We start from the raw sequence: 24587 nt of genomic DNA, 5'->3' as shown, positions 1-24587 counted from the left end.
GCTACCAGCGACCAATCTGGCTGCCATATTCTGCACTAATTGCAGCTTCCGAGTTTGGTACAAGGGTTGCCCCATGTAGAGCGCATTGCAGAAATCCAATCGAGAGGTTACCAAAGCATGTACAACAGATTCTAGGTCCTTTCGGTCCAGGTAGGGACGCAGCTGGCGTATCAGCCGAAGCTGATAACAGGCACTCCTGACCGTCGCATCCACCTGAGAAGTCAGCTGGAGCGACGAATCAAGGAGTACTCCCAAGCTGCGCACAGAGTCCTTCAGGGGGAGCGTGACCCCATTCAGGGCCGGGTGACAGATCTCACCACCAGGAACCGGGGAGCCTATCACCAGTACTTCCGTTTTCCCTGGATTCACACTGAGTTTGTTCTCCCTCATCCAGCCCATTACTGACGCCAAGCAGGCATCTAGAGGAGAGATGCCATCCTTAGTTACTGCATCAGTCGGAGACATAGAGAAAATTATCTGGGTGTCATCAGCGTACTGATAACACCGCGCCCCATGTCTCCGGATGATCTCTCCCAGCGGCTTCATGTAAATGTTGAATAGCATAGGGGACAAAATCGCTCCCTGAGGGACACCAACATGAAGAGAGCTGTCTCCCAGTAAACCTCTGTGAACAAGGAAGAATAATGGCATGAAGAAAAACTGTCAGCATCCTGAATGAGCATCCCCATAGAAAAATAAGAACTCTATGAATATGATGTGTTTCTACTCCTGCTTAAAAAAAAAACACAACCCAATATTTGTAGTGCCCAACATAGTATTGACACAGTGCACTCCAGAGAACATGTGTAATAGAGCAAGGTGACTGTGCTTCCGTGAGACTTTACATGGAAAGCTAGCACACTAGCCTGAATATACTGTCTTGCCCTACCCATCATTGTGTATTAACTGGGACTGGGCTGGGATGTATTGTGTTCCCTTACTTGCTAAGAACACACATTGAGAACCTGAGGTGTTGTGTCATATCTTAAGGATGAGGTGTGGTCCAAGGAGTTTCCTCCTTATCTTTTAATTTTTAAACCAGAGGTGAGGACTGTGGAGCTGTCCATGTTTTGTTGAACTCCAACTCATCACCATTGGCTGTGCTGCCTGGGGCTTTTGGGAGTTATAGTCCAACAACACACGGAGAGCCACACAATTTCCATTCTTGTTTTAAACAGTTCAACTTCCCATTTCAACCAGGTTGCTTCTTCTAATGAGGTGGTTCCCAACCTTTGAGCTTCCATTTGTTTTAGACTTCAGATGCCAGAGGCCCCAGCCAATTTGGCCAACATTTCAGCTCAGGAATTATGGGAATTCAAGTCCACCAAGAAACATGTTATTTTTTATTAATATATGTTATTTTTTATTTTATTATATATTATTTTTCAACCTCTGGCAGAAGTTCCTGTAAAAGTGTAGCAAAAATAGGTCAGAAGATTTTTAATTTTTAACTGTGACATTCAGAGAAAATTAAGCTACTATTAGAGATCCTGCATAAGTGAATTTGAGGGAAATAAGTTATAGGAGAGATGGCAAGGCTGTTAAGGCATATAGAAGATAAGGAGCCTAACCCAAAAAATCACATTTGATTACATTTATCAAAAAGAGCTGGAAGAGAGGATATTATAATATGGGAACTTTTCTTCAGCATATTTTGTTTTGGCATTGGAAAAAGTGTATTTGAATCCCATTTTGGGAGAAAATTGGGATATAAAGCCTTCTGGATAGCATATTATGCTTATGAGTGAATTATATGAAAATATGCTGGGGATATAGACATCTGGTGAAGAAATGTCTGTCAGGTTCAAGCATCCTAACCGTGTAAAGGACTACAGACAAACACAGCCTCCATTGTTTGTGTATTTCTTCATTTTTTTTAAAAAAAGAAAAACTCTTTTGTAGAGACAGTGCTAGAGGCATCATAGGCATCTATATATCTGGGGTGGTTGTGGTGAGACAGTCATTCATTTGAATTGTACCCTGACCTCCCTCATAGAAATTCAGGGTTCTTATGTAACAATCTTAGATAAACACCTACTATATATACTTGACTATAAATCGACCTCATATATAAATTGAGGGCAGGTTTTGGGGCCAAAATTATGGATTTAGATACGACTTTTGGATAAGTCAGGAGTAAAACTTAGGGGTATGTAACATAGGGTGATGCAAAGGATGAAGCAAAGAAAAACATTGCCAGAAAACCTACAAAATCCCAGCAGGCATAACTGTTTGTGCTCATACTAAACGCGTCATGGATGAGAGAATATAAAGGGGGTGTGAGTTCTTCCAGAACAGATGATATCTTGCCTTTCACTACGGGTGATTCCTTTTTTTAAAAAAGTAAGAATTAAAGTACAGTACAGTATGTACATTGACCTATGGATAAGTCAACTCAGGTTTTTGAAGTCAGTTTATGACTAAAATTTAGAGATTTATACATGAGTACATACAGTATTATTAAAATCAAAAACTAGCTGAGTTGCTCAAAATCTCAGATCTAAAAATGACAGAAATACAGGTGCATGCCTACAATTGCAAATATCTAAAATAACAAATCACAAATATTTCCCAAAATGCCATAAAAGCTACAACCACAGCAGTCAAAAACAGATTATATATTTGAATTATGTACCAAAGCTTGCACAGGTATATCTGTTTTTAATTGGTGCCTGAAAAGCAGGAGTGTGGGGGAGAGCTGGATCTTTAATGGAAGGGAGTTCAATAGCCACAGTGCCACAACCAAGAAAACTCTGCCACATGTAGTACCCCTGTGAGACACATGGCTTTGTGCACATATGGTAGCTTTTTGGGCCAGACTGCCACAGTGCTACGTAGTGTTAGCACAGATATACAATTTTGGGCCCGAACAAACAGGTCAAAATAAAGCTGCTTTGGGTCACTTTGAAAGTATGCTGTTTAAATGACACACACATCTTAAGAGGCCAGAAGCTGTGCCAAAGCTGCACTCCAGTCCTTAGGACTGGAGCATGGCTTTGGCACGGCTTCTGGCCTCTTAGGACGCATGCATCATTTAAAGAACACACTTCCAAAGTGGCCTGAAGCAGCTTTATTTTGGCCTGTCTGTTTGGGCCCATAGTTGGATTTAATGCCATGGGCCCACCCTTTCTTTTAAGGAAATCAAAAAATGAAAGAGCAAAGACGGTTGTTTACTTAGTGATTCATATGTTTAAAAATGTGATCCCAGAACTGAAAAACCAGGCATTTCCTGCAAGCAGTTTTCCATTTCTCTCACTGTCACTCTTTTTTTTTTTTTACTCATGATAAAGAAATTGAATACATTTTTTGCTTAAAGCAAGTAAATGCCAGAATGTATACTTTCTGGAAGAAAACATTTTAATGCATTTCTAGGCTTTTAACCCTTAAGGATAGACATGGATTAATTGTATCTATTGTTTTGATATGCTGAATACATTTACTGTAAGATATTTGTTACATAGTCTGACAGCAGAATCCTAGATAGGTGTGTATTAGAAGCTTATTGCTTGGCGTTTTAAATAGGCTCCAGCACCCTAGGCTGCAGCCGGGATGTACGATGGAGGCAGGGATTATCGCACACTAAATCATTGCTGAATCTCCAGCTGCCATCAGCCCAGGTCCAAGCAGTGCTCCGCCAGCATTTTTTAGAAGTTGGAAAGTGCTGGTGGAGTGTGGCTTGGACCTAGGCTGATGGCAGCCGGCAATTCGACAGAGATTTAATATGCGATAATCCCTGCTTCCATCCTGCGTCCTGGCTACAGCTCAGGAGGCTGGAGCCAATTTAAATTGCCAAGCAATAAGTGGGAAATGTGTGGCCTCGCAGAGCCTGGACTGCAAATCTCAGAATTTATCATCATTGGCTATGTTGGCTAAGGCGGCTAGGATTTGTAGCCCAACAACATCTGGAGGGCTGCACTTTGCCCATCTCTTGTCTAAAAAGTAGAATAAGATAGAACTTGTAATGTCTTGGATCACTTAAGGAAGCCTATAGAAGGAAAGTTTGCACTCTAACCACAGCTTCTGTCCCATCCTAATTGTTTAGAAGAACCCCAAATTTTCCAGACACGCTTCAGAGCTGTGTACATAAGGCCAGTCCTACCCTTAGGCAGAATAAGGCAGTTAACTCAAGCAGACAATTTTAAATATCATGAAAGTAGAGGAAAGTATTAGTTACTGTATATACCCATGTATAAGTCTAAATGTTTTAGTCAAAACATTGACCCCAATAACTTAGGTCAACTTATCTACAGGTGAAGGTAAGTACTACCCTCTCTGCTTTCTCCAGTGTGGTGCAATTTCTGTGATTCTTTTGAATGCCTAGATGGGAAAAGAGCAGTGAAGAGGAGGACAGTGCTTCTTTTAGGCACTCCAGGGATGGGCTAAGCTCTCACCTTCTGCCACTCTACCTAGAGAAAAGATGGTTCCTTTTTTATATAAGAATTAATTTACAGTATTTACATTGTTACATTCCCCTAAGTTTTACTTATCTATGGAACATATCAAAATTCATAATTGTGGCCCCAAACCTGCCCTCAAGTTACACATGAGGTCAATTTATGCACAAGTATATACACTATTTTTCCCTCCTATATTTTTACTACCAGATATAGTGGAAAGTTTCTTGGGGGATTTTCTGTCACATGTCTCAAAATAACTGCACTGGATTTGGATGATAAACACTCAGTTGACTGAGTCCCAAGCAATGACTTAGGGTGACTTTGAGGTACCTTAACTAAACTTATTCTGAAGTCAACTCTCCTCTTCAGTTCTTATATAGGCTACTTGTGATACAGATGAAAATTCAGCCAGCCAGAGCAATAGACCTCTACGGCAGGGGTTCTTAAACTTTAGCTATGTTTTTTCGGGGAGGGCAGAGAATCCATGGACAGGACACAATTTTTAAAAAAGTTGATTTTCTTCCTATTACATTGAAATCTTTATTTAAGTGAATGGGAAAAGGAGTCCCTAGGTTGAATCAGTTTCTCAACGGTGCCTGCAATCCCACCCAAACATTTAAGAGCTATTCCTCTAAAACTTCTAATTGGCTATGATCACCTGCATTCAGAGTGTATGACTGTGCTTCAGATCTCAGGTGCAGGCCTTTTCAGGCATGTGCAGTCCAGTAAGAGAAATTCAGACACATGTTCATGAGATCATGAAAAGCAAGTAGATCCTTATCTGAGTTCTCAGATAGGCTCAGTTTAGCATCTGTGAAAAGATTTCAAGTGGTACTTGTTTTTGCCTAAAACCAGATCTGTAGAACAGGTCATTTCTGTGTTTGGAGATCCCAGCTGTGTTATTTGCATTTCACATGATGACCCAGTTCTGATCATTGCAAATATTGGTTCTTATTTATGAGTGGGGAGTTGGCTGCCAGCTATCCATGCAAAGTATAAATAATGAGTGAATAAACAAAACCTCCTGGGAATAGTTTTTGCCACTCCCATTTGGACCTCCTCCACAAAACTTATTTATATATTTATTGGCAGTAGCCTATAGGTGCTGTAGGCTATATTTTAGAGGAAGGAATTAGCAAAACCACTTCTGAGTATTCCTTTCCTTCCAAGAAAACTCTATGAATTTCATGGAATTGCCATAAGTCAGTAGGCATCTTAGGGCTAGTCTACACGTAAATGCATTATGAGAATTGTTCTGGCTTTTCACACATTTGCATCAAGACTTCATAATCTTCATTCTCCTGTACAAATTTGCATCTGTTTGCCCTCCATCTGCTGAAAATGCACACTCATGTAAATCTATGTGAAGTAGATAGACAGCCACACATTCAATAATGCACATTCTCGCAAATACTTGCTGATATGCCAGTAAAAAATGTGACTGCTTTTCCTGCAGAATTTATGGAGTCCCCCCTGCCACAAAAATTCTGTGTGGCTGCATTGCAGTCTATTTTAATATAATGAGGAGTGTTTTAATCATGTAGGCAAGCCCATGAAGGCACATACACACACAGTTATAACTAGGCTTGTTAACTAAGCTGAGATGGGCAGAAGGGGGAGGCATAACCTGGCCTGCTATCCTAAGCCAAAGAGTTCCAATGCCTCACCAAAACTACAAGCCCAAGGGTTCTGTATGATGCAGCCACTTCCAATTTTGTTTGAGCTTTATTTTAGGGTGATTGTTGGTCCAGGTGGGGGGTAAGATGGCATAGTGGTTTGAATGTTGGGGTATAACTCCGGAGACCAGGTTTCGATTCCCAGCTCAGCCATGAAACCTACTGAATGACCTTGAGCAAGTCACATGCTCTCAGCCACAGGGAAAGGCAATGGCAATCCTCCTCTGAACAGATCCCTATGATAGGTTCACCTTAGGGTTGCCATAAGTCAAAAATGACTTGGAGGCACACAGACACTATAAAATACAGTCAATTAGAGAAATAACAGTTTTCTGCTTTTCATGAACTCCTGGTGGCTGCCTCACTGGAAGCTTGCCCTCCTGTCCCCATTTTCTTCCATCATCATTTTTAATGGAGGGGCTCCCACAGGATAACTTTATAAAAGTCAAAAGACATTGGCATTTTATCCAAACAACAAGCACAGGGAATTCCATTCCTATTCCTGCCACTTTTCCTTACTCCTCGAGTTTGATTTTAGGAGAATAAACTTTGCAAGATGTTTCCTTGCCGCTGTGTATTGCCAACAAACTACTCATTGCTCTGGCATGTGTCTCCTGGTTTCTAAAGAGGACACAAACATGGCATATTTTTCCACTTCTCAAAGAACTGCAACTTGCTTTGACTTGCAGAAATCTTATCCTGCTTTAAGATCAGTCCAAGTTTAATGTGGAGTTAATGCAGCAAAGGCTTCAAGTTACTGGGGAATTTGTAAAAGCCCTAGCTGTCTAATGTTCACATTCTAGGAGCAGAAGACATGTGCCATGTGAGTCATTGCATGGCTGGGCTTTCCCTTATAAGGAAGACATCTGTCTTCTGTTATGCATGTTTGCTTCTTGGCATCTTTTTTAATTTTAACTTTTAATTTTGCTAAAACATTTTTCTAAAGTTGCTTAAAAACTACTATTGAACAATAGTTGTGGGAGCATATATTCCTCTACTTCATATTTCAGAATATATTTTTATGTAAGTGGAAGCAGGCTACTCCAAAGTTTGTGTAAACTGATTATATTATGTGTGTGGGAAGAGAGACTCAGAGTTGCACACATATTTTCCAAATGTTTAATAGCTTGGTAACCTAGCAACAAAGGAGAAAACTGGAAGTCTGGTCTTTTTCTTTTCTTTTTTAAAAAATAGTCATTATTCTGCAATGAGTAACAAATATGAGAACTTCTGCAGCTTTTGTGCAACCCTGAGCCTATGTATTTGTGATTCCAACTGTCAGCTCACCCAGACCCGTGATTTGTGTCAAATTATATTACAACATTTATTGTTGCTTCCCAGTGCCTCCCATGACTTTCCCATCTAAATGCCTTACTGAGTTCTTTTTAAAAAGCTCCTTCAATGAAAAGGCAGTCCATTGGTTGGCTGCTTGCTTGTGACATTAGATGCAAGTGGATTCAGCCCCCAGAGATCCCCAGATGTTTCTTCAGATTGTCGTAATCCTGATCAAGTCTCTACAGTGCTTCTTTAGTTTTGTCTTATATGTTTAAAAATTCTTTACAAATAGAGTGCTGAAGTGATAGGGCTTTTCCAGATTGGTTCAAAAAAGATTCTTGTGATAGAGTTCCTTGGGTTTGTTGGTTGTTGTCTCTTCAGTATCTTCTTGTTCCATTCTTTTGCAGGGCTGATTCTGAAATGTGCACTAGTGTTCTTGTTCCATATATATATGGAACAAGAACACTAGTATATATATATGTGTGCATGCATGCAGCACTTAGTTTGTTGAGGTGGCAGACTTTGGAGGGAGGAACTGTATCTCCAATAAAAATTATCCCTCCCTCCATTACATTTTCATTCAGTTCCCACATTTCTAGCTGGGTTACATGCTTCAGGCTCCAAGAGCAGTAGCTGAGTTCAGGAAATTCCTTTCAGCCACACTTGCCAGTTGTTTCTGAGTTCTAGAGATGTGATTCAGCAAATTTCTCCAGGAAACTTGTTTTTATAATTATAGAAAGAGAGGAAGGAGTCTCAATTGCTTTAAGGCTCTTACATCTAACATTTACAGTACAACCTACAGTACACACAACACAGAAAACAATAAACCCTTCCTTGGGTCTACTCTACATTGTCCCTGTTTTCTGTTGTCTTACTTCACTTTGCTTGCCATGCTTTGGGCCTCACATTTGTTCTTTCCCTGCCACTTATTCTGCTTGATGCTAATGGGGCTTAAACAATTGCTATGCCAGTAACTTCTAACCTATTTCCCTTCCTGTCAGTCATCTCTCTCTGCCTTGTGGCTGCATGAGCAAGATTATGTGTGGAACAATTTCACAATGCAGAGGAAAGACTGGATAGCTGGGCTAAAAAAAATTACCGAGCATGTATTTTGCTTTGTTGTAAACCAGGGAGGATTAATAGAACAATCATGCCAGAACAAGTTGGAAAAAAGTCCCCACTGTAGCATAAAGCTGTGGCTCCAAGTGACATTTGTAATGCCTATTTTATGAGGTTTCCATCCTCACAGGATTTCCTCCAATTCAGACAAACTGAATTTATACAGACATTACTTGTACCAGCATGTGCCTACTCTACTTACTTAATGTTGTCAGACAACCCTCTTTTACTTCTGCCTCCTTCAACTCGCCACTTCAAATTGATATATCCTCCCAAAACCCATTCTAATGAACAGCGACCTTCTCGTTTTTCTGTGAGGTGGCTAACTTTAGTAGGTATAGGGGCCACACCACACATTTTTGTTGTAGCAGCTTTGGCCAGGGGTGTAGCTAGAGGTGTATGTGTGTCAAAGTGAAGACATTGCCTCATCAAATAAGAATTCTGTCCTTACCTTCCATTAAAATTTCCTTAAATCCCCAAACTGCAGAGACTTAAAACTTCAGTTGAGCATTTAGAAGTACAGCAGTCAGTGGTCCTTGAACAACGAAAACAATAACAACAATTTAAAAAAAACTACAAAGGAAGTTTGGAAAAAGAAACAGCTGAATTGGAGCGTGTCCACAAACTCCAATCCATCAGTCATGGGTTGAACAGAGACAATGGTTTTCTGGCACCTTACACATATTACTGGTTAACACCTCAGCCTCATGAGGACGCTCTGGGCTAGGTTATCACATCTCTTTTCTGGTTCCCAGCCTGCACACACCACACTCCAAAAACTCCCTCCACCATTCATATGGTCATTCATCCACCTGTGCCTAAGCAACATCTTGCCTCCTGTTTTTGGTCCTCAGTGACCATACTTAAAATTGATCTTGTTACCACATCACCATAGCCACCTATTTTGCGTTTCTATGGCTATTCATACAGTCTGATGATAAAGGTCCTCCCTGGAGGTGAAGTGCATGTTCACTCCATACATCTGAGAAAGTAGACTTAAGTCTACAAAAGCTTATACTACAACTTCTTTTGCACAGTTAGTCTCAAAGATGCTACAAGATCCCTTTGCATAATAATATTCCAGACTAACATGGCTATGTCTCTGAAATCAGAAATACAGTTTAGGATTCCAAGGGGATAGAGAATGTTACCAAGGGAATGTAAACACAGAATTCCAGGTGTGAACAATTTTCAGTGTCTTAGAACCTTATCGCATGAGAGGCAAAGTGCCCAAATCCTGTGGATAAACAGGGTTTAGATCCTGGAAAATGTGGGATTGTTTTTAGACATGTCAGGCTAATTGAGCATTAAACTAATATTAACCTGTGCAGAAAGTGAGCAAAATCAGCCGCTTTTTACTTTCGGGAAAATCATAAAACAATCTCACTTTTGTGGGATTTCCCCAGATTTAAATCCCATTTATGCATGGGATTTGGTCGCTTCTTTCCTGTGTGATAAGGTCCTTAGTCTCTGCAATGCTAAAATTTTGGGGCTGATGGGAAATTTAATTGTGGGACAGAATTCTTATTTTGGGACAATGTCCTCATTTTGGCCTCCTTCCCCATGTCTGCCCTTTTGACTGTTGTACAGTTTGAGAAAGGAGGCCTTTGAGACCTGCATGGGACAGTGAGCTGCATGTTATTTACCTACACCCATCTACTCATATTGACCTGCTATTTTTGCTCAAGTTGTACAGTTAATTCAGTCTTTTTTACAGCAAACAGAAGAGATCAGAGTTTGAAAAGTTACAGAGCTTAAAAAGCAACTGATTGTGGTTATAATTCCCAGCCCCACCCAAATAGCTGGTTACCATTATCATTCTATTTTAAAAGTTCCCTATTTACTTTCTTCTTCCTTTCAAGTACATAAATACTGTACTTAAAAAAAAAACATGCATGAATGCTGTAAGCTACGAATTCATGGTACGTGATACTTCTTCTTATTCTCCACCTTGTTGTTACCTCACCATCCACCTACACACCCCAATAAAAGAAGGAGAAGGCACAGCAAGAACCAACACTTGAGGCATGTGATCATCCTTCTACATCCTTTAGGAAGGAAACACCTTATTATCAGGAATCTACCAAGACAGTTTTTACTGGAGGGTGATAGACAAATATTGAGGCTAAAGGGTTTCGGCATCAGTCATTGTAAAAGAGATTTTTGTGAGGAAAAGATTTTGTATGTAATGATAAAAATACCACCCAATTAATGCATTTTAATTAGAAGGTATGTTGCATAGCATCCCAAAAAACACATCAATTTAAAATCCATATTTTCCACATACAAAATAGTTGTGTAAAGTAAATAACAGTGACTAGAAAGAAAATGTGTATCTTAAAAGTCATCCTACTATAATGACCTGAACTGTTTAAACACTACAATTCCACTGCAACCCAGTAGGGAAACTGTCCACTATAAATTCTTTCAAAAATGTTACTTTAAAAAGCTTATTCAATTTGCTTTTCTCTGATGAAGAATTGAACACTTACTTGTGTGATGTCTGCCCATGTGTTAAAGCTGAGAAGGAATTTTTACATACAGTTGTAAAAGCACCATACTGTACATGCATAAGACAGGCTTCCTTGTACATGCTTGCTTTTTTGCATGATTTTACCATATCTAATTTTTAAACTCCTAAACTATATTTCTAAATGCTCAACTGTGATGCTGGGAATTTAGGGACAGCAGGAAATTTCATTGGGGTGGGGAGCAGAATTTTTATTTAAGGAAAAATTCCCTTCGTTTGCCCCCATCATTTCACCTCTGCCCATAACTATGAAAGAAATTAACAGCTACACAGCAAAAGCAGCATTATCTGTTCTTGAGACCAGGCCTTCTGCCTCTAAGTCCTGAGTGCATTGCTGCATATATTATCCAAATTTCTAGCTTTGCCATTCCTTAATATTTCAGTTCAACAATTACAAGTACAGCTTAGGCAGTCAAAGAAATGGGGAAAATTGCAAAGTTGAAATTGAATATGACAAATTTAAGAGTTCTATGTGTGAATAATGTTCAGATTCTGTAGCTGCATCTGCACTGCAGAAATGATGTAGTTACTTTAACTGCTAATGCTCAGTTAAAATAAATAAAATAAATAAATATGTTCATCCTTTCTCCAATATAAGCATTTCTGTGTGACTTTTTAGCAGAAAATTTCAATGTAAAATTTGCAATGTAAAAATGAAAATATTGAAAAATAATTCATTCATTTGTTAGGGAAGTATAAATCAGGTAATTTTGCACTAAAACGTGAACCAAATAAATTTATTCTCCATTCCTAATGAGACCTTTTTTTTGTGCTTTGCTTGCTTTGATTTTTGTTTGAACTAGATATATAAAGACTTTTCTTAAAAAACACACTGTAATTAGATTTAATTGTACAAAAAATTGGAACCGGTATTTGGATTTCTGTTCTGTAACTGGAAGCCAATCCACACAAATGCATAATTTCAAATGAATTAATCCAGTGTGTGCCCAAAATATTCTTCTTGCTACCCTTCCCCAGCTCCTTGTGTGATAAGAACTGACAAGCATTTGCATGTTCAAACAGTCAAAAACTGGAAACCACAGTTCCTGCCTTGAACAAAAGAAATGAGATACACAAATCTCTTCAGTGTGCTAAACATAAACAGGAACAGTTCTTTGATCTGACGTCCAGTGAAGAAGAGAACCCATTTTGTTCTCATTTGGGCCTGTCCACCAAGCAACTATTCTGGTAACGTCCTTTGAACATGCTGTTTTGCTCAGTAGACCTTAGCATATTTGTCACCGGGCACCCCTTCCCTGACAGGCCATATATGACCCAAGGTCCTGTTTGATTTGCCAGAAGCTTGTTTAATCAATTCTTACCTTTGGTTTTTAATTAATTAATTACATCCCACATTTTTGAAGCAAGGGACTCAAGGATACCTTCTAACCACAAGACCATAGGAAACTGCCTTATACTAGGCCAGACTATTGGGGCATTTAAATCTGACTGACAGCAGTTCTCTGCAATTTAAGACAGGGTTCTTTCTTCATTCTATTTGAAGACTCCGGGTATTCCCAGGTGGTCTACCAATTCAATAACCAGGCCTTTTCCTGGTTAATTTCCAAAAGAAGATAAGATTGATCTGTTCAAGGCAGTATGGGATTAAAATATATGAATATGCTCCATTCATCTTTTTGCAAAGAGAAGAACACTGCCACCCCATTTATTCTCTTTCTGTCACCATATACTGTGATGTTAATTCCATGTCTATTAAATACTGAAATTAAAAAATTAATAGAGTGCCATATTTCCCAAATTAAACAATTCACTAAACACTAACCAGCCAAAAAAATATTAAGCAGCCACATCAATCTATTCAATAGCAGTGGAGTGCACTATGGGAAGCACAAGGAAGGCAAAACAAGAACCCTGCTGGATTTGACCAACAGCCTATGTTTACGGAATCATGTCACCCACAGCAGTCTTTGGGAAACTGGTATTCAGAAATATAGTGCCTCTGATTCTGAAGTAGAGCTGATATGAATAACAAACACTTACCATTTATGAATTTATCCAATTTTCTTTTGAAGCTATTTAGATTGGTGCTTATCACTGCACCACCATGTCTTGTGATGCTATGTCTTGTGGGAGGAAGTGCTTCCTTATGTTTATCCTGAATCTCCCACCCTTTAACTTCATCAGATCACTTGGGTTCTTTTAATATAAGAGGAGAAAACCTTCCCTCTACTTTCTCCACACCGTGCGTGATTCTACCTCACTTGCTCATGTCCCTGTTACTGTGCCAATCAAGAATAAAGAATTCCTCATCATCCTTAATGATGGGGGAACCAGCCCCGTGTACGGTTTCCAAAGCCAAGCTGACAGCACATGAGAAAGTCACAATGCCCAATTATTTCTAACGGTCAGCAGGCACTACTAGAGGTTCAAAGGCCAGATCTTTTTTTTCCCCTTGCAAATTCTCATGAAATCATTTCTCCCTGCACCCAGACACCATGAGAGGGTGGGATACCTTGCCTTTTGAACTGGGCCTACAGAGGCTGGAGAGGCTGACTCTGGATTCTTAATCAAAGGGCTCCTATCATTATCAAATCACTGATTTTTCAATGCAACCTTTGGGTGGAATTAGGATGACATTTCTACACATTTCTGTTGGTCTGGTGTACATTAGGCAATGTTCCATTCACATATATTATGGTACAAACAGTGTAATTCTCTGAAGATGCCAGCCACATGCTGGCGAAACGTCAGAAAGAAACTCTGCTAGAACATGGCCAAATAGCCCGAAAAACCCACAAAAATCTATGGATGCCGGCCATGAAAGCCTTCGACTTTATATTATCCAGCAATCTGCCTTTGGAACTACTGAGCTACCTACAGTCTTGTCACTAGAAAAGCCTCAAAAGGAGGGAGAGAAGGGGGTGGGCTAAAAGCAGAGGCAATTTATGCTGGACGCAAATCTCTTTAAACTCAGGGTCACAGGCATAAAGATGTTACAAAGTTGTGTTAGGTAGTCTAGAATAATTCCAGCACTGCTGTGGCTGTTGTTCTTCCCTCTCTTCCTTCCTTTTCTTTTGTTTACCGTACATCACACCTTTTTCCCAATCTGGGAAAATCAGATATATTGCACAAAAATTCAAAATATAATTAAATAATCAATAAAACTAACAGCAATTAAAACAATACATTTTTAAAAGAACAAAAAATATAAACCGCACAGTACATGAAAGGCCCTTTTACCAGAGCAATCAGTCCTCAAAAGACTGCTGAAGCAAAAAGATTTTTCATAGAATTATAGAGTTAAAAGAGACCACAAGCCATCCAATCCAACCCCCTGCCATGCAGGAATACACAATCAAAGCTCTCTCAACAGATTGCCATCCAGCCTCTGTTTAAAGACCTCCAAAGGAGGAGACTTCACTACTCTCCGAGGAAGTATGTTCCACTATCAAACAGCTCTGACCATCAGGAAGTTCTCCCTAATGTTCAGGTGGATTCTCTTTTTCTGTAGCTTGAATCCATTGCTCTGTGTCCTAGGGCCAGTCTACATGTAGGTATATTATGTGAATTGCTGTGGATTTTCACACATTCTCATTGACACTTAATTGTCTTTACTTTTGTGCACAAATTTATATCTCTTCTTCCTCCCTCTGCCAAAAATATGCAGCCATGCGAATACATGGGAGCAGACGGACAGCCAAACGTTTGATAATGCTGATACTTGTAGACAGTCTTTTAAAAACCATTTTTCCTTTTTCTACAGTTTGAGGAGTCCAGTCCCCTGCAAAAGACTGACTTCCTCCAAATCATGTGTGAAGGGATTGCATTCTATTAAAATAGAATTAGTAGTATTTTAATCAACTAGACAAATCCCTAGCCTCTGTAGTAGCAGAAAACAAGCTTTCTCCATCCTCAGTGTGCCTCAGTATGCATGGATATGGAATGATAGCAAGGAGGACACTAGTCTAACCAGCCTAAGAAGGGAGTTCTAGAGCCTGGGAGCATCCACCAAGAAGGCCCTCTCCTATGCTCCTACAAGATGTATATGTAACAGCAATGGGATAGGAATAAAGGCTTCCTGAGAAGATCTCAGGATACAGGCAGGCTCATACTAGGAGTTATGACCCTTCAGATAACTGAGACGTGAGGCATATATGGATTTGTAGGTCATAACTGGCATTGTGAATTTTGATTGGAAGCATATTGGCATTCAGTGGAGCAACAAGCAAGTTGTGTGCTCACTGTAACTGTCTCCAGTTAGTAATCTGGCTGCAGGGGGAGCTTTGCTTGCCCTATTTTTTGGTCATGTAGCTCAAGCAAATATGGTGAATCATTGATGGAGGGGTTGTTTTCTTCTTACATAATGAATCAAAATGCTAACTTGTTTGTTTGTGAGCCACCTTGGGTCTCTTCTAGGGGAAAGGTGGCATAGAAATTAAACAAACAAACAAACAAATGACTTAATTTGAAGCATCTTTGAGGGATCTTGTTCCTGAAAGTTAAAAACCATAATACCAGTTTTGTGTCTGAGAATGCTTCTGAAGGACAGAGTTCCAAACAAAGGTAATAACAATGAAGTTGGTTCATCTGGTTGACACTTTCAACAGTGGCACCCTTGTACCTTATGACAGCTACGTAAGAACTGATCAGGATAATTTTGAAACTTTCCAACTTGTGATTCTATTTCCTCATGTTGCATTTTAAATGATCTATGATCAATCACAGGGATTCTGTTGCAGACACAATTTGCATGTGGATGTTCCCTATGTATTCTCTGTAAGGCAATCTTTTCCCACCTTGTTCCCATAGCATTTTCTGTGTGGAGGACAATCATATTTTAAAATACATGCTGCCTTATGTAAAGCAAACTCTTCTGTTGTAGAAAACTAGCACATCAGGGAAAGGTGGGTATTTCTCCCCATAGTTTTCTGCATATTTTTCACATGGAAAAACATTTTAAAATGGGTTTTTGCAGCGTGTAATTCAAGTGGCAGCTGATAGCAGTTTGAAAACTGTCTTTAGGGACCCAACCATGTGATGCCACTACTGGTCACTTGTTTCTGAGGTTAGAACAAGGCACATTCTTCTGATCTCAGAAGCAAGTGACCCACAGCAGCAATGGATGCACTACATAGCTCAGTTGGATACCTGTGCAGACAGCCACCTCAGCGTGGGAACAGAGGGCTAGGTAATGGGAGGATCTGTGGCCAGGATACCCCAGCTGCCCCCCAGAGTATCCCGGCCAGTGCAGACAAGGCCTTCATTAGCTTCTGCCTTGCCTCCCATTCATTATTCAGGGGCTAGCCTCAAGAAAGAGGCTCCTCCCTCCCTAACTGTCATCTTTCGGCCTCTGACGGAGAGAGAAGGCTGGCCCAGTTCCATCAGGGGCTAGCCTGAAGAAAGAGGCTCCTCCCTTCCTAACTGTCATCTTTCGGCCTCTGAGGGAGAGAGAAGGCTGGCCCAGTACCATCGGGCTAGCCTGAAGAAAGAGGCTCCTCCCTCCCTAACTGTCATCTTTCGGCCTCTGAGGGAGAGAGAAGGCTGGCCCAGTTCCATCAGGGGCTAGCCTGAAGAAAGAGGCTCCTCCCTCCCTAACTGTCATCTTTCGGCCTCTGAGGGAGAGAGTAGGCTGGCCCAGTTCCATCAGGGGCTAGCCTGAAGAAAGAGGCTCCTCCCTCCCTAACTGTCATCTTTCGGCCTCTGAGGGAGAGAGAAGGCTGGCCCAGTTCCATCAGGGGCTAGCCTGAAGAAAGAGGCTCCTCCCTCCCTAACTGTCATCTTTCGGCCTCTGAGGAAGAGAGTAGGCTGGCCCAGTTCCATCAGGGGCTAGCCTGAAGAAAGAGGCTCCTCCCTCCCTAACTGTCATCTTTCGGCCTCTGAGGGAGAGAGAAGGCTGGCCCAGTTCCATCAGGGGCTAGCCTGAAGAAAGAGGCTCCTCCCTCCCTAACTGTCATTTTTCGGCCTCTGAGGGAGAGAGTAGGCTGGCCCAGTTCCATCAGGGGCTAGCCTGAAGAAGAAGAGCCCTCCCTCCCTAACTGTCATCTTTCGGCCTCTGAGGGAGAGAGAAGGCTGGCCCAGTTCCATCAGGGGCTAGCCTGAAGAAAGGGGCTCCTCCCTCCCTAACTGTCATCTTTCGGCCTCTGAGGGAGAGAGTAGGCTGGCCCAGTTCCATCAGGGGCTAGCCTGAAGAAGAAGAGCCCTCCCTCCCTAACTGTCATCTTTCGGCCTCTGAGGGAGAGAGAAGGCTGGCCCAGTTCCATCAGGGGCTAGCCTGAAGAAAGAGGCTCCTCCCTCCCTAACTGTCATCGTCCGGCCTCTGAGGGAGAGAGAAGGCTGGCCCAGTTCCATCAGGGGCTAGCCTGAAGAAAGAGGCTCCTCCCTCCCTAACTGTCATCTTTCGGCCTCTGAGGGAGAGAGTAGGCTGGCCCAGTTCCACCAGGGGCTAGCCTGAAGAAGAAGAGCCCTCCCTTCGGTGCATCTGCCTTGGTCCAGGCCTCAGAGGGAGAGAAGAATGCTGGACCTGATTCCCTCCCCCCCTCACCATTCCCTTCTCCTTTTGTGTCGTGTCTTTTAGATTGTAAGCCTGTGGGCAGGGAACTGTCTGTTATCCCCTCTATTGTAAACCGCTCGGATTCCCAGTGATTGGGCGGTATATAAATAAAACCTATTATTATTATTATTATTATTATTATTATTATTATTATTATTATGCTGCCAGGACTCTTTTCTTTTCTGCAGGCACCTTCTGGCTAGAGATAAGGCCTAAGTGAAATTTTCTTATACTGTCTCCCTAACTACGTGAAAGTGAATAACCTTCTCATTTTACCTTGATCTGGAAATAGCCCCCTTAATTAAGATTTTTGTCCAAACGGGAAAACATGTCCTCTGCCTTGATCGGAGTGTATGTGTTTGATGTGAGCTACTGTGGCGTGTAGTTAATGCGTAATGCTCAATGGCATATCTAGGTCTCAGATTCTGGCCCAGAAACCTCAGGGCCCTAGAAAATCTTGAACTAACATCCGTAGTTATTATTAACCTGCAGATGTTACACCATCCTGTTCATTATTTGAAAACTCTTATTTGTTTGAATGTTACCATAAACAAGGAGTAATATCAGGTAGTTTTTCATTATATAAGATTTCTACAATCTAAGGTTTCAGGCCATGTCACCCACAGTGTTGGAAAACTATTGCTGTGACATGTTCCCATAAAAATGTGCCTCTCAGATTAGCCACAGAGACCAGAGTCATGTATCAGCTATTAAGATTTCCCACGTTGATGGGCTTGAGAGATAGGAGCTTTTCTGTGGTGGTCCCTTGCTTTCGAAACACCCTTATCCCAAGATGTGTGCATAGCTCTGTCCCTGACTGATTTAAAATGGATTGTATGAAACATTTTAGATGGGTTTAAAAAAAAAACCTGAATGCAGGTTCATTTTAATTTTCTTATAGAATTGTTTAAAATATTTTGACTTGAATCTTATTAGTAATCCCAACTAGAGTAGGCCCACTGGATTTACCTATGAGTTGACTCACCATTCAACTTATACTTTCATAGGTCTGCTGTTCTTGAGATGAATTCATAGGCTTTATATAAATTAACTGCATTTTGTTTTTATTATTTCAACATGAGGAATTTTGATCTCAAAGGCAGTGTAGAAATATTTTAAATAAATATGTACCTGGGCAGATAATATCTGCATGTGGTGAAGACCTCTTGGATTATGATTGTACTGCTGAACAGAAGGCCCACAATGTCACATCCTTTGTCATATGATGTCTTATGTTTTGACAGACTTGCTTGCTATCTAGGAAAATGGAGAATTAATATCAGGCATACTATTCCCTTTCCTTCCTCCCCAATAGCTGAGCAATGCTGTTAAAGGTGACACAGAATATTCAGTGTGGAAGATCTTCAATATCCCAAGTACACCCATTTATGGAGAGACTTTCTCAGTTGTGTGGCCAAGATCTACCAGTCTTCAATTAATACCTCATATGATTTTCAGTGCAAAAACAAGCTGTTGTTGTTGTTCTGTTTTCAAGGCCTTTTCTAATTTATGTCGACCCTAAGATGATCCTATCATGAGGTTTTCTTGGAAAGATTTGTTTTTAGGGGGATTTACCATTATTCTCCTCCAAAGCTGAGAAAGTCTGAATTGTCCAAGGTCACCCAGTAGGCTTTCATGGCCAAGTGGGGATTCAAAAACTGGTCTCCAGTCATAGCCCAATGCTCAAGCCACTACACCATGATATATTTTTAAAAACCCTCAATGTATGATACATTAAATTGAGCTATATGCATTTTGAACACTGACTTAAGAACTAACTTGATTTTTCCCCCAAGGGATATCAGGCATAAACTGGCAACTGATCAAAGAAAGTACTGTTCTTTCTTGAATGCTTTGAGAATGCACTGGGGTAACATGCTTCCTTCTTGCCTTTCAGGTTAATTGGCACAGCATCAGTAGCACTCAAAGAACTGGTAGGCACACAGAGTAGATCGCTTCCATACAAGCTGGTTCCCCTGCTAAATGAAAGAGGACTGGAAACTGGAGTGAGTGACTTCATTACTTTAATCATTTTATTGGGTATGTTCCATACAGATGTGGGCAACATATTTATATGCCAAAGTTGCAGTGAAGAATAAAAATACAAGAGTATATGCAGGGCAGGAAGCTAGAGAAGTGAGGGGAGTTCCTTTTCGGACAGTGTTCTGGGCAATCAAATGCCCTTTTACTTTATATTAATTGTGCACTCTTGTTTAGTATGCATCTTGAACAGTTTACATAGCTTTTTATTTTGTATATTTTTATATTTTATTTTATTTTTATATTAATTATGCACTCTTATTTATTCTGCATGTTGCACATCTCACATACTTTCTTTTGAAGTTGTACATTCACTGCAGGTGTACAACTAGAGAAAGACAACCAGGGAACTATTAGATCAGGGTGGGAAACTGTCAGGGGTTTGGGAAGCTTCACTGGGCCCTGAGTGACTATAAAGAACCACATTTTTGTTCCCTCTGCATCCTTCCATCCCAAATTTGGGGGTCTGCAACTGGTTCTTGTGCATCTTTCTGAAGGCATTTGACTTTCATAGGAGCTTTTCAGGGGTGTAGGACAGAATTGTCACTAAGGGGTGCCAGATGTGTGCAGAAGGCACTAGGTGACACTTCAGAGCAGGATGAACATCTAGTGATGTGGTTGCTTCCATCTGCCCTATGATCCCCTGGCTGCCTCCTCCACCAGCCAAGGTATTGCTTTTGCCCATTGGTTGTGGCTGCTGGTGGGGGTGGGATGTTGCTGCCATACAGCAGCCTCTTCTGGGTTTGGTGCAGTTACTGGGGAAATGAGAAAGGGCATTGCCTTCTTTTCTTGTTCACCCAGCAGCCGCACAAGATGCAGAATGGGCTGCCACTGGTGGGAAAGGGCCACTTTCTGGGTCTGGCATGGCTGCTGGATGAGCAGCTGTGCCAGACCTGGAATAGGCTGTTGGGCTGCAGCAGCACCAAACCCCCATCAATGGCTGATGGTGGGGATGCAGTGCTTTCTGGGGCTAGCACAATTGTTGGGTGAGCAGCCATGCCAGATCCAGAATGGTAGGCTGGTCAGCGGCAACACCATGCCCCCTCACCATGGCAACTTGAGAGATGACAGCATGAGTTACAACACTCAGGTAGCATGAACCCTAGTGACACCACTGAAGTGGGGAGCAGTAATTGACAGGAATGACACGAAACATATGCAAAACACTGCACCAAATGGTCATTACTTTTGGTTATATATGTCCCCCCCTCCCTGCCCTTGCTTTGTTTACCTTTTTCATTTTTGATACATTATTAACTACAGTAGTTATTAACTAGTTACAGTTTTTCACTTTTCTTGGAGAAGCTTCTGTATATTATGTTATTGGCAATGCATCATGCTGTTCATGATGGCAACAAGCAGTTTTCCTTATCCAAACGTATTTCTGGATACAGGCTTCCTGGTTTGTATAACTGCCCCTAATGTTCAGGGGAGTTAAGATGGAGCAACTGAGTAACAGTTATGAGCTAGCATGCTTGCATATACCAGCCGCAGTATATGGCAGCTCCTACAATGACATCTCAGTGCCAGATGCTGGACTGTTTTATGACCTGGAGGAGTTTCTTTGTGGTATGTTATGAATAGCTACCATTGTATGTGTGTGTGCGTGCGCATTTCCTATTGCAGTAAGCTGGTGCAAACTTCCTGCAATGACCAAAGTAGCTCTTTAGAATGTGGACAGTGCTTATAATTGTTCTTTTATTTTCAATTTAGGCAACAATTGATTTGGTGGTAGGATATGAACCTCCTGCTGGGCCTCCAAATCCGAATGACCCAGGGGGTACAAACCTACAAGGCACTGAAGGTATGTTATCATTTCTCAGAAATTTCCCCTCCCTCACAACCTAGGATGCATCTACACTGTAGAAATAATTCAATTTCATACCACTTTAAGTGCTGTAGCTCCATCCTATGGAATCCTATGGGGTTTGTAGTTTTACAGGGTCTTTAGCCTTCTCTGCGAAAGCGTGCTGGTGCCTCACAGAACTACAAATCCCAGGATTCTGTAGAATCGAGCCATGGCATTAAAGTAGTATCAAATTGCATTATTTCTACAGTGTCGCTGTACCTCTATACATTTGTCTAAAAGAATATCCATATTAGTCTGTAGAATCAGTATGTAGAGAGATCTTGTAGCACCTTTGAGACCAAGTGAAAGAAAGAAGTTGACCGCATGAGTTTTCATAGACTTAAGTCTACTTCCTCAGTTGGATCTGAGGAAGTATACTTCAGTCTACGAAAGCTCATGAGGCCAACTTCTTTCTTTCACTTAGGGCTGAAACAGACAGTCCTAAAGGGGTGGTGTAATGCCGCCCCTTTGAGCACCGAATCGGGGGTGCATGCCGCAGCTCCAATCCAGCTTTTTTCCAGCCCAAAAAGAAGCAGCAAAATACCTCTACCTTTTGGGGTGGAAAAAGAGGGCCCTTGCTGCCACTGCCGTGACTTTTCAGCATTTTGGCAGCACAGCGCATGTAGATGCCATGCCGCCAAAACAGCATGAAGCTGTGCAGCTTCTCAGCAAGATGGGGCAGCATCAGAGCATGTGGCATCTAAACGCTGCACTCAGATGCTGCTCCCAGCCTGGTGCTTACAGACGGTCTGTTTTGTCCCTTAATCTCAAAGGTGCTACAAGATCTCTCTACAGGACAAAAAATAGATGCAGATGTGTTTGTTTAAACCAGGAGTTGATGTAATCAATAAGGAAGTAGAGGTACAATATTCACTGCAAAAATAGTATACGGGTGAAGGAAGGTGCATCATTGTCCACTCTATAGTTTCTCAACCCCTTCCTTAGACACATTTTCTGAATAGGCCTGAGCTGAGTTTGACCATGGAGAAAATTGCTTAAGGGAAGGGACTGTGCTTAAAGGTGAGAGGCTATTTTGCTATTATAACTGGATACATGCACCTTGCGGCTCTTCCCTTTATATATGACTGGGGCTGAAACAAACAGATCTGTCATTTATGACATTTTGCCTCTAGAACTGCTGCCTAAGGGCCTGAAATAGAGGCAGTCACTTTCACAGTGTGGCTCTATAAATCAAGTTCTTGCCTGAAGATTATTGCCCGAGACAGTTGCTGTTATGATTTAGAGCCTCTTCCAAATGTTAGCTTTTTATGTCATGAAAACCGATTTGTTTCTTTACAGAAACTTGGTTGTATAGTCAGTGATTATATTGCCTTGCTCTTAAGTCCTAGGTGAGAAAGAAGGATCTTGTTAGTAAAGAAATATATTTGGAGGCCAGGGTGTAACCTTTCCCCCAGGCTACAAAAACTTGTTCTGCCAGTTTTCATCAAGGAACATCACCTTTAAGCCATAAATTGTATTGCAAAAGGTGAATCAGCTAGGCTCTTATGGTTTTGGCCAAGCATACAACTTGCTGCCAGCTGGGAGTGGAGCTTAAACAATGGAAACATTTGATTAATTTCCCAAAAGTCAGAATAAAAGTTGTGCAGATTTTGTCTTGCTATATGGAAGGAGGGAATTAATTCGGATGTATGCTCATAAACAGTGATTCCTCTTTTGTAATGCAATACACAATTCCCCTCTACTTGTATTTTGAAGTGATGTGACCTGCCACTTTTATTTTATAGTTCATTTGTCTATTTGTATGGACTAAAAAAATTAAAGTAGCTGCTTATATACTTTTAAGATGATGCTCAGTTTCATAAAATGATTTTGGGTTTTTTATCTATCCGTGGAGAATCTGAAAGAGAAAATATATATATATGTTGTTGTTGTTGTTGTTGTTCTGTGAAACCTCTTCTACAGTCATAGAATTTGAGTTCCTAATAATGTTTCTCAATTTTGTTCTACACCATCTGGGCAATCTTAATACATTCAGAATCCCTCTATTTAGGAAGTGCAATTAATGACACTAGAATGGAGATCTCTTTGTGATATCACTATTTGTGGTGAGGTTTTGCAATTTATATTTCTGAGGAGCAGCCAAATGATGTTGCACAAAATCAAATTTCACAATTTCAGTTCCTATAAGGCACAAATTCAAAGTTATTTGGGAGGGGAGCCTCATTTAAAATATACTGTTCTGTAATGAAGTGCAGACCACTCTCATTAAGACTGCAATGATGTAACTAAGGCTACATCGGGACTGCAGAAATAATCCCATTTGACACCTCTGTAACTGGCAATGTTCAATGCATAGGAATTCTGGATTTGTAATTTGTTGTGACACCAGTGTTGTCTAACAGAGAAGGTTAAATGTCTCACAAAATTTCATTTCCTAGAATTCTATAGTATTGAACCATGGCAATTCAGGTGGTATCCAAATGGATTATTTCTGCAGTGTGGATGCAATCTCGGAGTACATGGAAATGAATGACACTTACTTCTGAATAGACATTTGCTGTTAAATGTTTAATTGGATATTACAGTGCTCTTATATGCACACTAGGCAACAGTCATTAATACCATGCATACACATTCAGGTTGGACTACTGCAAGATGCCCTTTGCGGGGCTACTTTTGAGTCTGATGACAGTTTGTTGGTTCAAGATGCAGTGGTCAGATTGGTAACCATAGTGAATTACTGCTTTACCACAGTAGGGGGCAAACAGGATTTAAAGAAGAGTTAAATGAGAATTAAACAGGAAATGTTATGTGATAAACATCAGGCATTTCCTGTTTAACTCTCGTTTAACTCTTGTTTAAATCCTGTTTGCCCCCTAATGTGATAAAGCAGTAAGACTGGTGTTGTTTCATCTTCTGTGATGGTAAACTGGTTGTTTCTATACAGTGCTGTTTTGATGTTCAAAGCAGGAAAGGGGAGCATTTGGCCTTCCAGATGCAATTTGATAGTAACTTCCATCAGCACTAGCCAACGTAACCAGTGGCAGGAATTGATGGGAACTGCAATTCAGCACATCTGAAGCACCAGCTTTTAAAGCTTTAACTAGCACCAGCAATGGACATAACTTTTTGTCATATAAATATATGGAGCACATAGATCAGGAGTGAGCAATTTTCCACGACCAATTTTCACCCCAGAATCCAGTCAGTTTCCTTGGTTAAGTGCAGA

The 24587-nt window shown here is 40.9% G+C and overlaps 1 protein-coding gene across 2 annotated transcripts in view; it reads left to right on the top strand.

The window, feature by feature from the left end:
- LOC149318677 (myoferlin-like) overlaps window positions 1–24587 on the top strand; it is a 112381-nt gene that overhangs the window by 19300 nt on the left and 68494 nt on the right. For both annotated transcript variants that reach the window (XM_089510260.1, XM_089510259.1), the window contains exons 4-5: window positions 19406–19514; window positions 21262–21352. In XM_089510260.1, the coding sequence (XP_089366386.1) occupies window positions 19406–19514; window positions 21262–21352 (200 nt within the window). The remainder of the gene's footprint in view (window positions 1–19405; window positions 19515–21261; window positions 21353–24587) is intronic.

This window comes from Sceloporus occidentalis, unplaced genomic scaffold (genome assembly GCF_023333645.1).
Source record: "Sceloporus occidentalis isolate IW3139 unplaced genomic scaffold, rSceOcc1.0.p SCAF_2, whole genome shotgun sequence".
NCBI classification, from domain to species: Eukaryota; Metazoa; Chordata; class Lepidosauria; order Squamata; family Phrynosomatidae; genus Sceloporus; species Sceloporus occidentalis.
This window is presented reverse-complemented; position numbering and strand designations above follow the sequence as displayed.